Source organism: Chaetura pelagica, unplaced genomic scaffold, assembly GCF_000747805.2.
Source record: "Chaetura pelagica isolate M959 unplaced genomic scaffold, ChaPel_1.0 scaffold137, whole genome shotgun sequence".
NCBI lineage: Eukaryota > Metazoa > Chordata > Aves > Apodiformes > Apodidae > Chaetura > Chaetura pelagica.
Genome location: NW_009953947.1, coordinates 2,195,836 through 2,211,970, shown reverse-complemented (window position 1 = coordinate 2,211,970; position 16,135 = coordinate 2,195,836). Strand labels below are relative to the sequence as shown.

The 16,135-nt window shown below is 39.4% G+C and overlaps 1 protein-coding gene across 1 annotated transcript in view; it reads left to right on the top strand.

The window, feature by feature from the left end:
- The window catches only part of RSBN1L (round spermatid basic protein 1-like), a gene marked incomplete at its 5' end in the record, with an annotated part of 34,684 nt that extends 21,106 nt beyond the window's left edge, over nt 1-13,578 (top strand). The window contains 5 exon segments of the mRNA XM_010001794.1: nt 4,296-4,433; nt 4,631-4,773; nt 8,112-8,279; nt 12,175-12,283; nt 12,374-13,578. Of these exon segments, the coding sequence (XP_010000096.1) occupies nt 4,296-4,433; nt 4,631-4,773; nt 8,112-8,279; nt 12,175-12,283; nt 12,374-13,030 (1,215 nt within the window).
- Between the last annotated feature and the right edge of the window lie 2,557 nt (nt 13,579-16,135).

Here is a 16,135-nt window from a genome sequence, read left to right as displayed (position 1 = left end):
GCCAAACATCAATGGAAAGTTTTTGGTGTTCTCACAGTATTAGTAGCAGTCTTATTTTGGAGTGAGTGAAGATGAATTTTGTTTGCTAGCTAGTTCTTCCCTCTTAAGAATGACCTCACCTTTTTATATATGTGTTTTTCTAACTACTTATAGAATCATGGAATTGTGCAGGTAGGAAAAGTCCTGTAAGATCTATGAGATCCAGCCTAACCTTTAAGTTAACTGCTAGCCTAGCTCTACCAGCCCACTGCTGACTCATGTTCCTATGAATTTTGAACACTTTCAGGGATGGTAATTAAACCACTTCAGGTAGCTGTAGAGACCAATAAGGTCTCCCCTCAGCCTTCTCTTCAGACTAAACAGCCACAGTTCCATCAGCTGCTTCTCACAGGAGTTGTTCTCCAGACCCTTCACCAGCTTCATTGCCCTTCTTTGGACTTGCTTCAGCACCTCAGTGTTTTTCCTGTATTGAGGTGCTCAGACCTAAACACAGTACTTGAGTGCTGAGTGCAGGGGGACAATTGCTGCCATAGTCCTGCTGGCTGGCCATACCAGTCTCATACCAGTCAGGATGCTGTTGGCCACCTGTATGCACTGCTGGCTCATATTCAGCTGCTGTCAGTCAACACCTCCAGGTTCTTTTCTGCCAGACAGCTTTCCAGCCACTCTTCCCCAAACCTGTAGCATTGCACAAGTTGTGTGCAAGGTTGTTGTGGCACAGGACCTGGCACTTGGCCTTGTTGAAGCTTGTACAATTGGCCTCAGCCCATTGATCCAGCCTGTCCAGGTCCCTGTGTAGAGCCTTTCTACCCTTGAGTCAGCAAACACTCTTGTCCAACTTGATGTCATCTGCAACAAGCCTAATCTAAGATAGTGTCATTTAAATAGCAACTCCTGACCTGAGTCAAGTTAAGGATGCAGTAACCCAGTCTGTGGAGACATGAGATAGGAGTTATTTTTCACTGCCAGCAGCTGCCTCTTCTTCCAGACTCCCTTTTGTTCTTTCTGGCCAGTCATTAGTCTCTATGGGCTACATGTTTATTTAATTCTTATTTACATAATTTTCTAAAACTATTCAGCTAATTTGTGGATTAAAATCAGATTGGTTCCTTAAACCATCTCCCTGTCCATTTTTGGAAGACCTAATGTTAGCAGGAAATAAGTGAAAAAGAGTAGATCTTCCCTTTTCATCACCAGCATGGTTTTATTTTCTGTTTATACTGGGTCTGGAGAGGTTAGAGTTAATTTTCTTCATAGCAGCCTATTATGCATCTGTGTTTTGGATTTGTAACTAAAACTGTTGACAATACACTGGTGTGTTGGCTATTGCTGAGCAGGACTAGCACAGTGTCAAGGCTTTTCTCTTTTTCCCTGTTTGGGATCCTCTGGTGAGAAGGCTGTGATGGGCAAGAAGTAGGGATCGGACACAGCTGGGAAAGATGACCCAAATCAGCTGCAGGGATATTCCACAAGATGTTAACAACCTACTTAGCAATAAAATACTGAGAGGAGTGGGCAGAGTGTTGGTCTGGAAGGTAGCTATTGCTCAGAGACTGGCTGAACATCAGTCTGCTTGTGGGAGGTGGTGAGTAGTGAAGAATACCATTTGGTGTTTGTTCCTTTTTTTCTTTCTTCTTCACTTACTAAATGTTCTCTGTCTGGACTTGTGTGGTTCCTTGCTTTCCCTGTTCTCTACCATGTCTCATGCTTGACTGGCAGAGGTGAGTGAGCAAGGGTCTGTAAGATACTTTGCTGTTGCCTAGGGTTAACCCATCATAGGGTTCTTAAACACTTAAACTTTCCCTGTTCATGGAAGGGGGGTTGGAACTAGATGATCTTTAAGGTCCATTCCAACCTTAATGATTCTGTGATTCATTCTCTGTATTTGCAAATATAGGACTCTTAATACGGTCCCAGAAGAAACAGTTCATTGTTTGTAACTGACATTTTCTTAGAATTGTTTTTGGTATTTTGCCTCTCCCAGACTGGATCTGGAAAAGAAGTCTGTCCTGCCTGGTGAATGAGGGGCAACATAATTGATCAGGAGAGCTAGCAGTGAATTGTGATGAATAAAAATTCCTGAAAAGGCTGAGTTAAGATTTCAGTTTTTACTTTCAGTGGTATGGTCTTTTTTGAATATATAAGAAATTTCTTAATTGATTAACCTGAAGCAAAGATTATGTTGCACTTAAACACTGCTGATGTTATGCTTCACTGCCAACAAAGAGTGGTACGTAGGCCAGACAAGTGAGTTGATCAGCTGAAAGCATCTTAGCCTCTTCTAACTTCAGTTAGTATTTTTGGGGAAGTTGTTGAGTTTTCAGTTGGAGTAGTTTCACAACTAGTTTATCATATGCTGTGTGAATCATAGAATCATTTAGGTTGCAAAAAACTTTAAGGTCATTGAGTCTAACCGTTAACCTAATGCTGCCAAGTTTACCAGTAAACCATGTCCCTAAGGGCTACATTTACGTGTCTTTTAAATACCTCCAGTGATAGTGACTCCACCACTTCTCTGGGTAGCCTGTTACAGTGCTTAAGTACCTTTTTGGTGAGGAAATTTTTCCTAGTATCTAGTCTAAACCTCCCATGGTGCAACTGGAGGCCATTATCTCTTGTCCTGTTGTTTGTTACTTAGGAGAATAGCAGTGGTAGCAGATGACAGCAAGGAAAAAGCAGAAAAAAGGTTCCCTTTAACCAGAGTTGTGGGTGAAAACAGTATCCTGGCCTGGAATGCTGAAATACTAAGCTATTTATGCTGGTGAAAGGAATATCCATTTGCATGTTAAGATTATCAATGCATTGTAACAGGTTTGACTCTTCAAAAAGTTGTTTGAGGGCACATTTTGGGGAATTGGTCTATCTAGTAGGCTAGTAATGATGAGTGTCTTTTCGTTGTCGTAGTGCTCTTGATGTTTTATGCCAGTGCAGATACAGCTGAGGCTGAGCTGATGCAGATTCAGCAGAAATTAATGTTTTCTCGTATTTTATCAAATAATCACCAGCCATCTGTGCAAAAAAAGCTACAGGACTATATGACTGAGGATTTGGGGAGTAGGGGAATATTACTGCCCAGCAGTAGTACTCCTTTCAGTATGGCTGTGATGGTTTGCCATTGCATTAGCTCACATTCTGTAAAATCCTACTTTTAGTCAGTCCTCAATTGTCTGGGTGTGTATGATGACTGAGATGATCTGAAGATTATTTGTTTCTGCATTTCTGGAATGCATCTGGTTACACCAGTCTGGCTTCTCAGAAGGGCACAGTATTGTTCCATGTTTTGTTATTTAGACCAATCTTTAGGGACTGCGGCTAATTCTCTGCACTGTATAGTTACTAGGAATTCTAATGGTCTGTTTGGATGAGGACCATAGGTAGCTAAGCAGTACTTCATTAACTGTTTTCCTTGCACCTTTTTTCATGGTCTTGTTACAGATGCAGAATGTCTAGAGATGCAGTGCAGGTGCCTTACTTGGTTTGTGCAGCAGTCTGTCTGCTTTTTGCTCTCTTCTGATCTGATTATATTTATTCTAATAATAGCACTGTATCTTTCAGCCTGTTAAATAGGAGTTTGGAAGCTTAAGAGGAGGGGTTCCTCATCAATCTCTCATGTCTGAAGTATTTTATTGATGCAACACAACAGATAGGATTATTGAAAAAATCTTACGGCAAAATGTATTTCTGTTCAAGTTCAAACTGAAAGATTTTTCATGAGGTGAATGTTACAGTCCTTGAAATCTCAAGTAAGCACAAGACATGCTGGCACAGCAAAAATGAATGAATAACTAATTGTCTTTCTTCCTGTACTAACTGTGATAATTAGCTTCAGCTAGTGTGTTCACACAGAGGCCATACTGGAGAGATTGATTAGCAGAGGAAATGTTTAATTAGTTGAAACTGAGGGTTCTGCCTAACTGTCACAGGAAAAAGGTAGAAATTCAGCTTGAGTAATCAAGGTAAGAATCCTTACTTACTAGTCATTGAGCAGAATATACATTAATAACTTTTTCACAGTTACTGCTTAGGAATGTTATTTTCTTGAAACACAATAAATAGTTCCTCAGTCTTACCTTCTGACTTTAAAATAGACAAAACACAGGTTGTCGTATTGTTAATAATAATTCTGTCTTTGGTGATGAGTTCATAATAATTGGCTTAATAATCTTAAGTATACTGAAGACTATAGGACTAGTATCAGTCAGGAAACAAGCATAGTCATTAAAGGTGTTTATTAAATATGGGCTTTGAGTGGTAGTGGACTTGGTATAACTTTTGCTGTTGTATTTTACTTGTAGGTAAAAAGAACATACTCTCATGGTACGTATAGAGCTGGCCCAATGAGACAGATCAGCCTGGTTGGAGCAGTTGATGAGGAGGTGGGGGATTACTTCCCTGAATTTCTTGATATGTTGGAAGAATCACCCTTCTTAAAAGTAAGGACAGAAGGGATTGGGTTGGGAGAAGGGGGACAGTATGTTATCTAGTACTGTTAAAATGAAGTGAGAGTGTGTAATACTTGCTTAGATAACTGAGTGGTCTAATAAATGTTTTTATCATGACAGGTAGAGGCTGCTTTAAAAACGTTTTTAAAATAGCTCACTTTGACAATGTGGCTTGTATTTCCCATTAGTGTACACTGCCATGGGGAACACTTTCTAGTTTAAAATTAGAGAGTCGTAAAGACAGTGATGATGGTCCCATTATGTGGGTACGCCCAGGAGAACAGATGATCCCTGTGGCTGACATGCCAAAGTCACCTTTCAAAAGGAAGAGGTATGTTGAATTATTTTGTTTGATGAGTGTCTGATTAGTATTCTTTACAAATTCTTTTTATCCCAAAGCTTTTACTGGTTCATACTGTAGCTTAGTATAAATTTATGTAAGTCTTAATCTTAAAATATACTTTAAGTTGCTTTGTTTTTTAAGGATGTGAGTTTTTTTGTTTGGTCGTTTTTTTGTTGGTGTTTTGTTTTTTTTTTGTGGGGTGTTTTTTTGTTGTTTTTTTTGAATTGTTTGCCATCTGACCAAGTAAGGTTCTGGTCCTCTTTGGAGTTTTAATAGGATTTTAAGGTGAAAAAATATGAACAGGCATACAACTACTGATCTATGGCAGGGGAATGGAATTAATTTCCCTGTTCTTAAAGGTGAGTGGATGTTTAAAGACCTCAAGGGACAAGGGCTTCTTTGCCACCTGTAGGGTGACACCTCCAACATTAAATGACATCTTTAGCTGTTGTTGTGGTACTGTGTATAAGTACCAGCTCAAGAGTAGGAGTGTCCTCTGCAGAACCTGAGTATTATGTGTCATGAGAAATTAAGTCTTTGGAGTTTTCTTTTTCAAAATTCAGACATTAAAAGGGAACACGGAAGAAGTTGAAGCAGGGTCAGGTGCCTCAAAAGGAGTACAGAGACACTGTTGATCCATGAAGGGGATGCAGTTAAAGCAAAAGACCATCTGAAGTTGGATTTGGCAAGGGATGTGAAGGGGGACAAGAAAGACTTCTACAGACATATGAACAGCAGAAGGAAGACTGGGGAAAATCTGCTGAATGGAGCAAAAGGCCTGGAGACAAAGGAAACAGAAAAGGCCAAGATACATCATGCTTTCTTTGCCCTTGTCTTTACTGGGGATGTTTATCTTCAGAAACGACAGGTCCTGAAGAGAGTAGGAAGGTCTGGAGCAAGGACTACTTATCTTCAGTGAGGGAGAAACAAGTTAAGGAATGTATTAGACGTACAGATTAAACAGACATAAAGCCATGGGACCTGCTGGGTTATACCCACAAGTGCTGTGGGAGATGGCCAGTAGGATTGCAGGATCAATCTCAATTGTCTTTGAAAGGTCATGGTAATCAGCAGAGGTTCTTGAGGACTGGAGGAAAGCAAATGTCACTCCAATAACTTAGAAGGATAAGAAGCAGGACTTGAGGAACTGCAGGCCAGTTAGCCTCACCTTCAACCTGGGAAGGATGCTGTTTTAAGCATGAAGGACAGGATAATAATTGGGAAAAGCTAACATTGATTTATGAAAGGGGAAAAATGCTGTATCCACCTGATAGCCTTCTAGAACAAAATTACAGGCTCCCAGGGTGAGGGAAGTACCAGGGGTGTTGTTTATCTTGACTTTAGCAAGACTTTCCACACTGGGCACCTGTCTTACCCTAATAGACAAATTAATGAAGGACAAACTGGATCGATGGACAGGGAAGGGCTTCAAGAACTGGCTTAACTGCTTTTCTTAAAGGATTGTGATCAGCATGAAGTGCAGCTGGAGGATAGTTGTTACTGTAGTAACCCAGACATTGATACCTTGTGTCAATGCTGCCTAACATGATTATTAATCAACAACATCATGGGAGAGGGTACACCCTCCACAAATTTGCAGGTGATACTGAACTGGAAGGACTGGTTGATGCAGCAAAGTCTTTTGCTGCAGGACATTGAGAGTCTGTAGAAATGGGCTAGTTCAGTGGACTCGTGAAGTAAACAACAGGATGTGCGGAGCCCTGCTGCTAAGAGGAGTAGCTCCATGCACCAGCATAGTCTGAGGACCAACTGGCTGGACAGCAGCTTGACAGAGGAGGACTTTGGGGTTGTGGTGGATGACAGGTTGACCATAAGCTGACAATGTGCATTTGTGAGCAGCTTGAGAAGATTAGGAAGAGCACTGCCAGCAAGTTGAGAGGGGTGATTTTTTTTCCCCTCAGCTCATCGCTGGTGAGACACATCTTCGTTAGCGTGTCTCGTTCTGGGCTCGTCAGTCTAAGACAAACATGGGGATACAGGAGCAGGTCTGGTGAATGAAAGGTGAGCATGGGAGAACTGGGATTTACCCTGGAGAAAAGAAGGTTCAGTGGTATATCAGTGTGTTAGCATCTGATGGGAGGTTGTAAGAAGGACTTTGCTCAGCAGTGCCTGGTGATGTGACCAGAGGTTATGGGCACAGGCTGAATTACAGGATATTACAGTTAAACTAAGGGGAAAATAAAGTTAGTGTATGGATGATTGAACACTAGAACAGGTTGCCCAGAAAGGTTGTGGAGCCTGTCTTTTGAGTTGCTCAGAATTTGCCTGGACAAGGTCCTGAGCAACCTGCTTTAGAATGGGGATGTTGGGAGTACACAGTCTCCAGGTGTCCCTTCCAACCTTGGCCATCCTATGTTTATAAGCAGCTCTTGGAAAAATGTGACACACCCGGCTGGCTCCAAGTGGCCAAGAAAATGGTCTGGTGGGACTGTTCCTGCTCTGCAGCATTTCCTTCGCTTTCATTAAACCCTGAAGAAGTAGTATTTGTTGATTCTTATTACCAGTTCTACAACATGGAACTAAGTTTACATACACATTTCTCAGTGGCTTGGTAGAAATGTGTATGATGAAGAGGGACAATTGAAATGTCTGCCTAATGGTCAGGAAGCAGCAGAAGCCAGCAGTTCCCTGCCATGGGCTGAGGACTGTAGGGCCCAGTCTCCAAGTGCCTGAGGGAGGCAGGTAGGGCAGACCTTGGGTTTGGGGTCCAGACTCAGCCCAGGCAAGTGTGTGGTGATGGGAAAGGTCTGAGGTCAATCCAGGAAGCCAGTCTGCCAGGGAGGATCTGGCCCAGGGAGGATCTGGCCCAGGGAGTGCCAGGCATCATGACAAAGCCGTCCTGAGGTCAAGCTGAGAAGCAAGTATGGCCCAGCACACCTCTGGTGATGTGAAGATCAGTACTTCTGCAGTGTAAGAAAGTCACAACCTGAGATTAAATAGAGCTCCTAGGCTCTTTGGCTTTGTGGATGGAGACCGCAGGTGAAGCTGCTCAGTCCTTAGGGTCTTTTAGGGCACCCAGGGCCCTGACACTCTTGTTGGTTTTGGTTTTTATTCTTCTGGTGGTGTTTGTGTGGTCATTTTGTTTTGTTTGGGGTTTTTCTTTGTGGGTTTTTTGGGTTTGTTTTTTGTTTTTCTTTTAAATTACCTATGGGTTCCAATTTTTTGCATAGCTTGTGATATTTTTAATTTGTCCTAAATGTTTTCTCATTTGATTATAAGTTGACACTGAAGGGACAACTATTGGCTAAGGGTTGAAGTTAGGTAATTAAGAGGATTTTCAATGCTAATGCATTTTTCTTACACAGAACTACCAATGAAATAAAAAACTTGCAGTACCTACCTCGAACCAGTGAACCCCGTGAAATGCTGTTTGAAGACCGGACACGAGCCCATGCAGATCACATAGGACAAGGTTTTGAACGACAGACTACAGCAGCTGTGGGAGTATTGAAGGCTGTGCACTGTGGAGAGTGGTATGTGTTGATTGACTTACTCACCTGAGTGTTTGAAAAATATTCACTTGAACTTCCATTTATAATTGGTAGAAGAAGCACAGAATAGGTTAATATAGCATTAGAGATTCAATGAAGACTTGGTAGATACTGGAATTTTTTTCGCCCTTTATCCCTGTGTGCTAGATGTGTTTGCCCTCTGCTAGATTGGGTATACTTGAGCTGTATGGTTGAAACTAGAAAGGTGCCTTGCAGTAACATTTTATTAGCTGTAATTGAGTTGCTGTAACCAAGTTAATGTTAGATGTAAAAATGCTTCACATTTTGTTTTGCTTTAAATAATACATATGGACTGACCCAAATTTCTGCCTCATTAGTGCACAAGAAAACTTTTTGTCAATTCTTTGTATTGGCTGGGGATGAGCAGAATTTTTATGCTTCTGCTTCAGTCATGGCTGTTAAAACCCTGGTGTACTTAAGGTAGATCACCTAGGAAGAATCCTGTTAGAGGTTGTGTGATACTCTTTGGTGACTGTCTTTGGAATTCTTAGGTGAGATTGAGGAAATGAATGTCTCTCTCTTCTGAATCTGTTGACATTTTAGCCAAATAAAAAGTCCCTAATCAGATGGGCTTCCTGGCCCAGACTGAAGAAGTGTTTTTCAGGACTTTCTGACCTTGGTTTAGGAGAATTACCTTAGTTTTGATGGTTACCACTGCATACATAAACAATATAACCACCTTTTGCTCTTTATATGTTAAGACTGAAGAGTGAATTCCCTTTGGATGAAATTGTGCAAATCTGTGTTACAGTGCATGACTTCATTGAGATAGAAAACTGAGTAATTGCCATTGGGGAAGAGCTGGATTGTTCAGCTGTTAGTGCACTTTCATTTTGGATTTCTTGTTTTTGCAGTTTGTTTTCTCTTTAGGTTGATTGTAGCTGGAGCCTTAAATTTTCTGCTTGCTCTGACTGTGAGAAGCTGGAGTGAAATACAACTGAGCAGTGATAGTGGGGCAAGAGCTAAGTGAGATACTGTGTAGATGTAAATTAGAGTTTGCACATAGAGAGACTCAAAGCTTTATCAAAGAAAGTAAAAAAACACAACAACAAATAACAAACTCAAACCACACCGAACAAAAAAATCCCCTGCTCCCCAAGCTTGTTGGTCTTTGAAAATTAACAAGAACTTAAACTGATAGTATTTTAAATGTCTGTGGGAACTTTCCATTCTCATCCCTTAGAAATCATTGCACATTTATTTACATTCTTAAAATAAGTTTTCTGGCTTTTCAGATCTAAACAGTCATCTTTGCTCATAGGTTGGAACTTGTGAAAAAGGATGTCTATTTACCTTTCATTAAAACTCCTTTTGAGCTTGAAAAAGTGAATGGAATTGGAAAAATAAAAGTTGTGTAAATTAAAAAGCGATGTTAAAATAGGCAAAACGACTCAATAAAATTAAAAGTATTTCAGTTAGAGGAAAAAAACCCAAGCTATCAGCATTTGACTTTAGACTGAGGACTGAAAATGTATCTTAATGCAGAATAAAAAATCTGGGACTGACATATGTAGAGGAGGAAAACATACAACCCAACACAATAAAAATTGTGTATTTTGAGCTTGATTTGACCTCTGTCCACTTTTTTGGTATAATTTTTGAAAAGTTACTTCTTGCATGAAGGGAACTAATTGGTGTTTATGATTAAGAACCATTATTAATTAATGTAACACTTGAAAATAATTTCACATATTAGCTTTGCCATAATTTGTAAGCTATGGGTAGATTCATTTTAAAGAAAACACCATGCATGGAGGTTTTGAAAAAATCTGGGGGTTATTTTTTTGTTTTAAATCTGTTTGAGTACTTGAACAAAACGGAAAGATTAAGACATTCCAGGGGTCATTTTGAAGAAGGAGGCTCAGGGGAAAAAATTGCCAGTGTAGTTCTTGCAGTGCTCTAATATGGATTTAAATGGATTTTTCTCAAGTTATCTTATAATTCTGTTTGAATTTCATGTCTTTTTGGACATCTGACTGAACTATTCTGCTACTATTTTACTTGAGTGGATAATGACACCCGCTAAACTTCAGGTTTTACAAAATATTTCAAAATTGGGATTAAATATAAAATCTGCAACTGCAGAATTAAAAATCTGGTAATTTTTCTTTGTGTTTGCAAAAGGAATGTAGTTTTCTGATAGAATTGCAGCACAGAGTTGGTAATGCATAGTGTTGCACATGTAGGGAATGAGAAAAGGAATGATTAAAAAAACATTAACTACACTTTGTCTTGTACAATGTGTAAAGCAGGTAGTCACTGTTGTGAAAATATTGCTTTGGATGAAGTTATTTTAGTATGCAGATATTGTATTTATTTTAATTATTCATTTACAAATACTGTTAACTCCAGATGCAGGTACATATTTGTTTTAAAAATAAAAAACATCTACATTATAAAAAGTTGATTCATGTAGGTAATATTTTTTATGCGTCTGCTTAGAGATGTTTCTGTAAGCTTTTTGCTTTCGGTGCTTAAATCCTCTTCGGAAGTAAATACACCAAAATAGAGACGTTTTAGTCTTTGTAAAATTGAAAGTAAAAAGATGTGGTCTGAACGTTCCCCCAATATACTTGCAATATTTAATTTCCTGTTGCAAATAGCCTCAAACAGGTTATTTTTTTGCTTTATTGAGATCATGACCTAAATAATCCAAACACGTCTTAAAAAGCTGAATTAACATCATCACCTGCTTCTTAGCACATCAATAACACCACATAGTTATCAAATCGATAACCATCTTGCTTTCAAACAAGAGTGCTTCAACACCTGCTCAATACATTTGAAAGGTACAGAGCAGTTTTGTGCCTCAGCCCCTCAAGCGGCCCCAGCAGAACCTGGTGACACGGGCGGCGGCTGCAGGGGGACACCCGTGTGTTGGTGGTTCCTGCTGGCAGCGCCTGGCCGTGTAGGCTGTTACCGTGAGCTGTCAGCCCTGGGAGGACTGCAGAGGATGAAGGAGGGAAGTCATTAACCCGGCTTTTTTTGGGTGATGAATTTTCCTTGCAAAACCACTCCAATGTGAGCTTTATCCTATGAAATAAAATCTTCATAACAGTACATCTTCAAAAAACCTTTCAAAAACCAGTATCCCTCAAAAACACACACACGGAGCTTATTTTTATGTTTCTGTTGAAGAACTGAGTTTGGTTTTTAGATCAGAATCCTTCCTTACCCCTTGATAGATGTTTCTGCCTTTTGTTAGCTAAATCTAGATACTGTCTCTAGAGGAATTTATAAATGGTGTGCATTTCTTTGGGGGAGGTGTTTTGGGACAAGAGGTGAATTCTAGCAGTTTGAATACAGAGACAAACCCTAATTCTGATACTGCTCTTCTGCAGCTCTATAGTGAGCACAAATAAGAATGTATTTTTAAGGGATGTTCTTGGAGGATTTCCTGTGTTTACTGTTCACTAGCATTGTGGCAGCTTAATGTAGCATCTGCTTTACTGCTAACTGAGCAAGATACTAAGCAATGTTTCCCATAATACTAGTCAGACTGCTGCATACTTTGAGGTGCCTGATGGATGTATCACGTTAAAGAGACAGAGTAAGTCTAACATATCTGGGGCATCTGTCTTTGAGCATCAAGGCAAACAGAGGACAATTCAATATTTTTAATTTTTAGTTTTAGTTTTGTTGACCTTTGCTGAATTGTGTTTAATTCATTTAACTGCTTTAATGAGGTTGTGTTTGACAATTAGCCATTTTAGTTAAACTTTTTCATCTAAAGTAAGTTATGCTAGAATTGTTGCGTTCCTTCATTTGCCTTCACTGTATCCTTGTTTGCAGGTTTTCTTATTCTCTATAGCATGTTAGTTTGAGCCTCTGACTGTGCAGTTTTCCTCTTCTGTAGGTCTGAGCAGCCTCGTATAACCAAAGATGTCATTTGTTTTCATGCTGAAGACTTCTTAGAGGTAGTTCAGCGAATGCAATTAGATTTGCATGAGCCTCCACTCTCACAGGTAAGCATACTATGAGCTGTTTATCAGGTGTCCTCTGAGTCCCAAATCAGAGTTTTCACCCTTTCTCCCCCCCTTCCTTTTTTCCTGCAGTGTGTCCAGTGGGTTGATGATGCAAAACTTAATCAACTGCGAAGGGAAGGCATTCGATATGCCAGAATTCAGTTATTTGATAATGACATCTATTTTATCCCGAGGAATGTTGTGCACCAGTTCAAAACAGTTTCAGCTGTGTGCAGTTTGGCTTGGCACATCCGGCTCAAGCTGTATCATACAGAGGAAGAACTTTCACAAAATACAAGTACTGTTGAAGCAGAGACCTCTGCAGACCCCAAGTCTTCGGTTATTGGACTTCAGACTGACAGCAGGATTTGTATGACAAGCAAAAATACCTCCGAAGACACCAAATTTTCAGATGCTCTGCAGACAAAGTATCTGCAGCAGTAATTTATGTAAATAAAACATGAACCCATTGCATCTCACCGAATAAAAGAAGAACCCATGAATGTTGATCTTGCTGTAAAAACAGTGGCACCTTATGACACCGGGGGCCAGAATGTTCAGACTAAATTGGATCCTGTTGAATTGACAGGATTTAAGTTGGAAATGGATTCTAAATTTGAACCTGGCAACAAGGATTTGCAAGGCAAGTTATGCTCTGGAGGTCACGTACATCCAGATGATACAAGACAACATAGTTCATCATATCCAAAACTGCATGGACAAAGAGAGGATGATTTTTTGTGCTAAATTTGTATATATGGTTTTAAATTCCTTTTTAAACTTAATGATGTAATAATGTAAAGATTCATAAATTCTGTGAGGCAAGTTTGTGACTTGCCTTCGCATCTGTTACAGAAAATAGTTATGTAGCTTTGTAACATTCCTCAGTGCCTGTCCATAACTGTGAAGTATCAAAGCACTTAGGGCCAGATGCACTGTAAACACTGCAGGTTTAACATAAAGAAGTCTTTAAATAATTTTGAGTTGTAGGTTTTAGAGTAGAGCTGACATTTAACATATATATTTTTTGTAAGATGAGCCAGAATTCTTTTTGACAATTCCAGGCTTTTCCATAGAGCTTATTTATACCAATTTTTTCATTTTAAATGTGTCAGCACTGTAGTGTAAATATATTTTTAAAAAATCTTTTTAGTGTGATTTATACTGAAATGTGAGCCGCTTAATAAAGGTTCATAATAACAGATTGGTTTTATTTTTGGGTCTGCAAAAAAACAGTTCAGTTCAACTGCCTCTCTAAATGGTTACTTTTCTACCTGCACTAGTGCATAGGATGCCCTTACATCACTGCGGGGTGAGGAGCTGTAGCAAACTGAGGTAGAGCTGAGGCATTCTTTGTAAATTGAGATTAGTCAGAATGCAAAAGCAGTCCTCCCTTCACAGGGTTCCTTACAGTTGCTCACTGAAGACACTCCTCTAAGTCCTGCTCTCAGATGTTAATGTGGAACAGAGAGGCAAACCTTTCCCTGTCCTGGAGGGCAGCTGGACACCTGGTGGGCTCCTGGAGCATTCCCAGTAACTGTACATCTCTCCAGATAAGCTGGTGCAAGGGAGCAAACTCTCTTCTGTGCTTGCCTCTTCAGCTGCTCAAGCAGGGGACACTTCCATTTCACATTAAGAACAACAACCACCCCCAACCCTCAACTTAAATTAGTTATCTGACTAAAATTAAAAACAAAGAATATTTAAATGGTTACTTATCAAACTATAAAGGCCTCAACTTTAGTAGTGACCTGTAAGTCATGGAGACACATTTGGATTTTAATTGCTTCCTATGCTGATAGTGCCAGGCAATAAAAATATTCACCAGTGTGTCTAGTAGGAAGAATCCTCACGAGCTCCAGTTTGGAAGCAAGAGTTACTTCATTAAGAAAATAGTAGTGGTGTCCAAGTTAACTTTCTCCTCTCTCCCTGCCTATGGAGCACTTGAATTCTCTTAAGCTGTGTTCTGCGGGGAGAGCATTTCAAGGCTAGCAAGCATCTGATGTGGTAATGGCAAAATCTCTGTCCTTTAACTTATTTAATTCCTTTTTAACATATTTAAAGTATAGTTCAAACACATCTAAATGATGATTCTTTTTCAGGTAGCAACAAATATCAGTAAACTGCCCTATAGCCTGTCCTTCAATTAAGCATTTAATCTTAGATCCTAGGCCTGTTGTTATTTCCAAAGTCATCTGTATCTCTTTTTTTTGTTTTTATTTTTTCCCTATAACTTTTTGCAAGTTGTTCATCCCTACGTGCCCAGATTATAACCTTTGATGCACTTAGATCACCTTGGCTTCATTTGTAGCAATGGAACAATGTCATTTCCAGGTGATGTCTAATTCAACTACCTGAGGCCCTTTTGTTGCAAATGTTTTTTGCTTATAGATTGTTAAAATTCAAAATATTACTGTGTAGTGATGCCTGGCACTAAAATCAGCCATTTAATGGATGAGTGCCCTGATTTATTTAAATGTAAAATAGGTCTGTCAAAGAATTATTAATTAAATCAGTATTTGAATTGTGAAACAACTCCTTCATAGCCATAATTACATATTAGAGAAGCAATAGAAACATGAATCTCTTGGATGTGGCCAATATGTCCTTAAGTCTTACTGCTGTTTTCTTTCATGTTGGCTAAGAGATTACAACCAATTTTGCAGCCTCAGGGATCTTGCTTTCCCCTCATGCCATGAGCGAATAATTCGTATGTGACATAGGAAGTTACTTCTCTGGCAGATTCTGATTTGGAAAATGAATTGGTTCATGTAAGGATTTGAGCCTTCCTGATAGTAGAAATGTGGTCTCAGCTCCCTTTGTGCTTTCTAGATTATCTGGAGACTTCCACCAGTAATCTCTTTGGCTTTATGAACATCTATACACAATTACGTAGCCTTCCATTCCCCTTCTCTGTGCCAGCCATTGGAGAACAGTAAAAGAAGAGCTGCAGGTTGTAGTTTGCATCAAGCATGCAGCTTTCCAAGTGGGTTAGCAGAAGGCTCCAGCTATATCAAAATCAGCCTTCCCAGATACTGCTTTTAAAAAAAACAAACCCAACCACTGAAACCAAAACACCCCACAACAACAGAATAAAAAAAAATTAAATATGTGTGTGTTGGCAATCCATATACTAACCATTCATTCTGGTTCAAGTATTTTAAGTCTGTACAATTTTAATAAAGTGTATACATCCCCTTTGACAGCTAACAACTGTCCGTATCATAGGCCCTGTCCAGAATGAAAAAGATAAATCTTTGGAAATAGTTTAGCAAACATGACTTTACACTTAAAGAGTAGAACTTTGTTTCCTTTTGAAGACCTGCTTAGTGGTCTTGGCTGATACAGCCTCAAACTTCTGCTCAGGTATGTTTTGGTTCTGAAATTTTTCTTTTAAACTGCCTATGTCTTCAACCCATTGTTTTTCTTTATGACTTTCAAAATTTTAAGATTTTTTTTAAATGGCAGATTTTGTAATTTTTATGCATCCATTATTTTTGCTTTTTGAGTTAGACTAGACTCTCATTCTTGGCCAGAATTCATTGCAAACAGAATATAAACAATACCAGGATTACCAGTGGCTTTCAGAACTCCCTTTGTATTCAAAGGGGTAAACAGTCTGGGCTGACTGGCTATATTAGTGTATACTTCTTACTTTGCTTTAAAAGCAAACAAACAAAAAACACAACAGCAAAAAAAAGTTTATCCTTCGCCTGCGGTGTGTTCATTTTGATGCGGTTGCTCTTTAAGAGGAGAGGAACTTTTCTGAGAATTTCAGCTCTAAAACTGTTCATTAGTCTGACAAAGGTCTGGCTTTGCTTTGGAGTAGTCCAGTGCTATAACCTTTATTCC